The 5,923-nt window shown below is 43.5% G+C and overlaps 1 protein-coding gene across 1 annotated transcript; it reads right to left on the reverse strand.

The window, feature by feature from the left end:
• Positions 1-2,891: 2,891 nt before the first annotated feature.
• Positions 2,892-4,367, reverse strand: LOC145389619 (zinc finger MYM-type protein 1-like). Its single transcript, XM_080264861.1, has one exon. It carries the CDS (start codon positions 4,365-4,367, stop codon positions 2,892-2,894), a length of 1,476 nt encoding a protein of 491 aa, XP_080120987.1.
• Between the last annotated feature and the right edge of the window lie 1,556 nt (positions 4,368-5,923).

Raw genomic sequence — 5,923 nt, forward strand, 5'->3', positions numbered from 1 at the left:
GGTGTGGTGAAATGCTGAAGCATGGGGGAGAGATAGTAGTAGAATGGATGTGGAAGATGTGCAGATTAACCTGGGAGGAAGGTAGAGGTCCTGGAGGGATTGGAAGTCAGGTATAAATTATTCCCTTGTACAAAGGTAAAGGGGAAAAAGAAGTGTGTGGTAATCATAGGGGCATTTGTCTTCTTAGTATAATAGGAAAAGTGTATGGTAGGATACTTATTGACAGAGTTAGAGAAAGAACAGAGAAATTAGTTGGAGAAGAACAGGGAGGCTTTAGGAAGGGAAGAGGTTGTGTAGATCAGATATTCATTCTTAGATCTTTAGTGGAAAAGTTTCTAGAGAAGGGAAAGAAGTTGTATGCGGCTTTCATGGATTTGGAGAAAGCATATGACAGGGTGGATAGACAAGGATTGTGGAAAGTGTTAAGAATATATGGAGTAGATGGGAAGTTGTTGAATGCTGTGAAGAGTATGTACGATGGTGCGAAGGCTGCAGTGCGTGTGGATGGTGAACTAAGTGAATTTTTCTCCTTGAAAGTTGGGTTGAAACAGGGATGTGTCATGTCTCCATGGTTGTTCAATCTGTACATGGATGGGGTAATAAAAGAGGTACAAGGTAGGGTAGTGGATGTTGGAGTGGCCCTGGTGAGAGAGGATAGTGTTTGGAAACTCCCTGTACTGTTGTTTGCAGATGATGCTGTGTTGTTGAGTGAAGACGAAGGGGAGCTGCAAGGCTTGGTGGATGAGTTTGGGAGAGTGTGTAAGAAACGGAATCTGAAGGTGAATGTAGGGAAGAGTAAAGTGATGGTCTTTGAGAGAGGTGAAGTCAGTGAATGTACAGCGAGGTTGGATGGTGAGGAATTGGAAAATGTGAGTATGTTTAAGTACTTGGGTAGTGTGATGAGTAAGGATGGAGGTTTGGAGGGTGAAGTGCTTGAAAGGGTACAGCAGGGAAGAAAGGTTGCTGGTTCTTTGAAAGCAGTGATAAGAAACAGGGAAGTGAGCATGGAAGTGAAAAATTTACTACATGACAGTATTGTGATACCAACTCTAACATACGGAAGTGAAGCTTGGACGTTGTTGGAAGGACACAAGTCAAGAGTAAGAGCAGTGGAAATGAGTTATTTAAGAGGAGCCTGTGGAGTCACATGGAGAGATAGGCTGATGAATGAGGATATAAAGGAACGTTGTGGTGTTGATGTGGATGTGATAGGGAGCGTTATGAGGAACACACTGAGGTGGTTTGGCCATGTAGAGAGGATGGAGGGTGAAAGACTGACAAAGAGAGTGTATGTGAGTGAGGTGGAGGGGGGAAGAGGGAGGGGGAGGCCGAGGATGAGATGGAGGGATGGGGTGGAGAGGTATATGAGAGAGGGGGGTGTGAGTTGGGAGCAGGGGAGTGAAATGGCGGGGGACAGGGCGACTTGGAGGCGATTTGTTTGTGGCCACCCCAAACGGGATTGAGGCGTCTGGCAATAGATAGATAGATAGATTAATTAAACCTTACTGGTATGGACAATGTAAGCATGACAGAGAAATATAATGGTAAGAAGATGATAGGGAGTCTCGTAAACCTTTGTGTGACCCTTCTCATTTTTGTAACATCTCACTTCATTGTGGCATCTTTTTATTTTGTGAAATCTCTTTATATTGTGACATCTCCCTCTCCAGTCTGACTGCACCTTTTCCCTCCACTCCCATTACACCTCCTCTCACCTCATCTCCTCCCCAGTTTAACCCCACCCAGTCCCTCTTCTTTCACCTCCTGCTGTCTTCCAGAAAAAAAAAAAAGCAATTAAGGAAGCTTTTCCTATGGTGAAGTTATCTGGACTTCAACTCATTTTATCTCTAGATGATGATGTTCTTGCTGCCATCAGATATTTTTATTCAGCTTCATCAAGGTTCTATAACTGAAATTATTTTTTCAGGAGCTGTTTTGACTGTCATTCATGGACTTTGTCATACAGGAGAAGAGGAAGTGAGAGAAAAAGTGGAACAAAACTCCACCTTCGGCCTTCATTCTCTAGTAAGTGTCCGAATGTGTCTGCATTGTTATGTTTTGGCTCTAGGCCCATCTGGACATGAATTTGGTGGTCCAGTTTTTTTTTTTTATTAGCCAGAAAGATTGTTGGGAAGGACTGTTGCTATAAGTTGTTTTGGCAAGGGGGGACAGACGGATATGGAGGTGTTGGTGTGATGGTTGTGGAGAAATGGGTGGAATATGTTAATGAATTATGAGAGCAAGCGATATGATATTGGTAGTGAAAATTCTGTTCTGTAGAAGGATAGCTGTGATTATATCGGCATATGCTTCACAGCCAGGATTGGATGAAGCAGAGAAAGATAGATTTTGGGATGATTTAATGCATGTAGTGGGTGGTATGCAGGATGATGAGATAGTGGTTGTGGGAGGGGACCTTAATGGTCATGTAGGTGAAGCAGCACAAGCAGTGGCGGCGCCAGGAAATTTTCATTGGGGGGCTGAGGAGGGGCTGGGGTAAAATGTGGGGGGGCTTCACAAAATGTCATCAAACTGAAGTGTTGATGGAAAATTGATATGTACATATTCATAATATCCGAATGTACTGAGGTTCATTTTAGACACCTGTACTCTTTGAAACTGCGGTGTTAATGTATAACATTTCTTATCTCATCAAAAATTCTGCCAAATGAAATACATAAAACTAGCAAGGAAATTCAGATTAATGTATACGCAACATAATAACATTTATTATTTCCAGTTTATTCCATAAGATTGAAGTTTAACTCAATTAATTTAGACATCATGTGTAAGCAAGCAGTTAACATGACAGAAAAAAATTCTATGTTATGAAGTTAATACAATCTGAAGAATCAGAAGAATTTTTAAATCAAGGTGGAACGACTGTCACGTTACTTTAAAACTATGCGCCTGTTCTGGTGATTGGCAGCAAATGTGTCTATAATGGCATCAATGTTCAGCTGTTTGGCCCTCCTAGAATTAATTGATATTACAGCAAGGTTGCTGGTGCGGTTGTTGCCACTGCTGTTCCTCAAGTATGTCTTGAGGAGTTTCAGACATGAGAAGCTCCTCTCACAGGCAGCTGAGGTGACAGGGAGGGTCACTGCAATGCATACAAGTTTATACAGATCTATAAAGGTGTCCTTGTTTGACTCCAGCATGGCTGCGAGCTCAAGTGGTGTGGACACTTCCAGGCCATTGTCTCTCTTCCTAGCTATTAGTCTTGTCAATTGGTGGACCTCCACTGCAAGATCACCCTCTGCCACTCCATAATTTGCTGCCATTCCTGAGAGCGCTTTTTTGTCCAGAAATGTAATGTGCTTAGGATTCAAGGCAGCAGCACCCATCAGAACATTACAGGCATCAGATGAAAATCGCCTGCTCAGCTCATTGAGCATTCCATCTATGATGGCATAGAAGGTCCTTCTCCTGGCATCTGGTATAGCTCCATCCCTCTGACCTGTACTGGATGTTATGATGAATTCATCCAGGTGTCTGGGAGCAGATCGTTGTCTACCTGGACGCTCAGTCTCAGTGCGTATCCCAACTACCTTGCACAAATCCTCAGCAGCCTCCTCTAACTCCTTCCAGGCAGCTTCAGTCCTCATTTCTGTCAGTCCAGACATGACAGACTGCATCAAGTCCTCTGCAGAGGCCAGCTGAAGGTCATGTGACTGGAGGTGGTTTGACAGTTGTTTGGTCATCAGTAACACTTTTTCCATGGCCATCAGAATTGTCACAAATTGCTGATCTAGCAGGATGCACAGGCCCTTTGCCTCAGTGGCTCTGTGTGCATTGTCTCCCTCCATGAGACGTTTCAAGGTTGTCACTATGGCAGGTAGGGTTCTTTTCACTGCCAGACAAGCAGCATGTTGGGAGGTCCATCTTGTGTCAGACAGTTGCTTCAACTCTATGTGCTGCCTTGTGGGATTTAATTCTTTTTGCGCCTTTATAAATTCTTCATGTACTACTGACGTAGAGAAGAACTTGTACAAGCTCTGTATAGCCACAAAAAACTCTGCTGCAGCCTGGATATTGTGTACACAATCAACGAGCACAAGGTTGAGCCTGTGAGCATAACAGTGGACATACACAGCCTGTGGTACCTTTCTCCTAAACCTCTCCTGTATACCACTGATGTGCCCTGACATGACTGCAGCTCCATCGTAGCACTGGCCAATGCAGGCGTTGTGGTCAGTACCACATTTGGCCAGGGTCTCCAAGATCTTGTTGAGCAATGAGTCTGCATCCAGACCCTTGGCTGCTGTGAAGTCAAGGAACACCTCATGAAGGCTCTGTTTGTGGAGATACCTCACCACAATGGACAGCTGTTCTTGTTTGCTGACATCCTTGGTCTCATCCACCATTAGGCAAAATGCTCTGCTCTTAGGACCTCGTTGCTGATGTCCTCTCTGATTATTGAAGCTATGATGGCGAGCAGTTCATTTTGGATATCGTGGTGCGTATATTTAGCATTGCCAGGACCACCACTCAGTTTCTTTTTGACAATGTCATCATACCTGGAAATCAGGTCCAGCAGTTCCAGGAAGTTACCTTTGTTGCCAGAATCAGTGTCTTCCTTGTGACCTCTTTGGGCAACATTTTGGCAGGCTGTGTAGAGCAGTACGTCTATTACTGCTCTAATGTAATGTCTGTTTTCCTTTACAGTTTTTTCATGGTTGGTATTAAAAGCATGTAGGATCCTAGAACCGGTTGCTTTCTGCATCTTAAACTCTGTCCAAGCTTGCATAGAAAACTTGTGTCCTGCTGAATTAACATGAGACTTCAGAGATGAGGTTGCCTTCTTCCAGTTCCGAAAGCCGTCATGGGTGAAGGACTTCTCACATTTGTTTAAGTGTACATGACCGAAATGACGACATGCAAAGCAGAATGCAGCATCTAGGGTCGTGGAGTACTCCAGCCACGAATGATGATCACGCCAGTTCTTGTTGAATGACCTTGACTGGCCACTGTATTCTGTGGCTGGGTATCTCTTCAAGTCTGGACAGGTGGGACCACTATCTGGAAGCTGGCTCAGGTCCTTGGGTCCAGGTAGTAGTTTCTCACCATGGGTGTGAGAAGTGCCCTCTTGTGGCTGGGGTTCTGCACTAGCCTCACCTAGTAAGGCTGCAGACTCACAATCACGATCACCACTGTCCAGGTCCTCATTAACAGCAGGTGTGTCTGTAGGAGTGATCATCATCTCACAGCCTCTTCTTGGGAATCTTGGGTAACAGGTAGCGTTCCATGATCAACTCCGGCCTATGTGATCAAATATGATAAACCACCATCAGTTACTTTCATAAACAGGGAAAACAGCATAAACAAGCACACAGATCACAGAAGCATAAAACTGCATATTAGCATTACAACAGACCAGATATTTTCACACTATTTTATTCTTCCTTCCACAGCTTCTTATAATCTTATAGTAGCCTATATACATTTGTAAGTAGAAAAAAATCAACTTACACCATACCTGTAAATCAGTGCAAGACGAAAACCACAACTAATAAGCTCAGCTGCTCAGTAATTCAGTGTCTACTGCACTAAGCAATTAACAGCCAACGGACTCAGAGATCTACACACAAACGCGTCGCGTGGTAGACTGGTCTGGTAGCTGACGGGAATCGAACAGGAATGGCTCATCGTGCACTCGATTCGTGAATGCTGGGCTAGGCTAGGAGCCTAGGACCATGTAGGCCCTATAGCAGTGTGAATCCTTTACTTCATTTTAATCAAATATATTCAAATTTATTAACTTCCTGCCTTGAATTATGACATAATCGACATTCAATTATATTTCTGAAGACGAGATAATAATCGTACAGTCGTAATACACTAAAAGAATGGCTAATGTAGTTTAATAAAATAATGCTGTATTTTACTTTCACTTATCATTTTCATTATAGGATATGTAAAC

This window comes from Coenobita brevimanus, unplaced genomic scaffold, assembly GCF_032717465.1.
Source record: "Coenobita brevimanus isolate Jiangsu-jjx unplaced genomic scaffold, ASM3271746v2 jjx.HiC_scaffold_159, whole genome shotgun sequence".
NCBI lineage: Eukaryota > Metazoa > Arthropoda > Malacostraca > Decapoda > Coenobitidae > Coenobita > Coenobita brevimanus.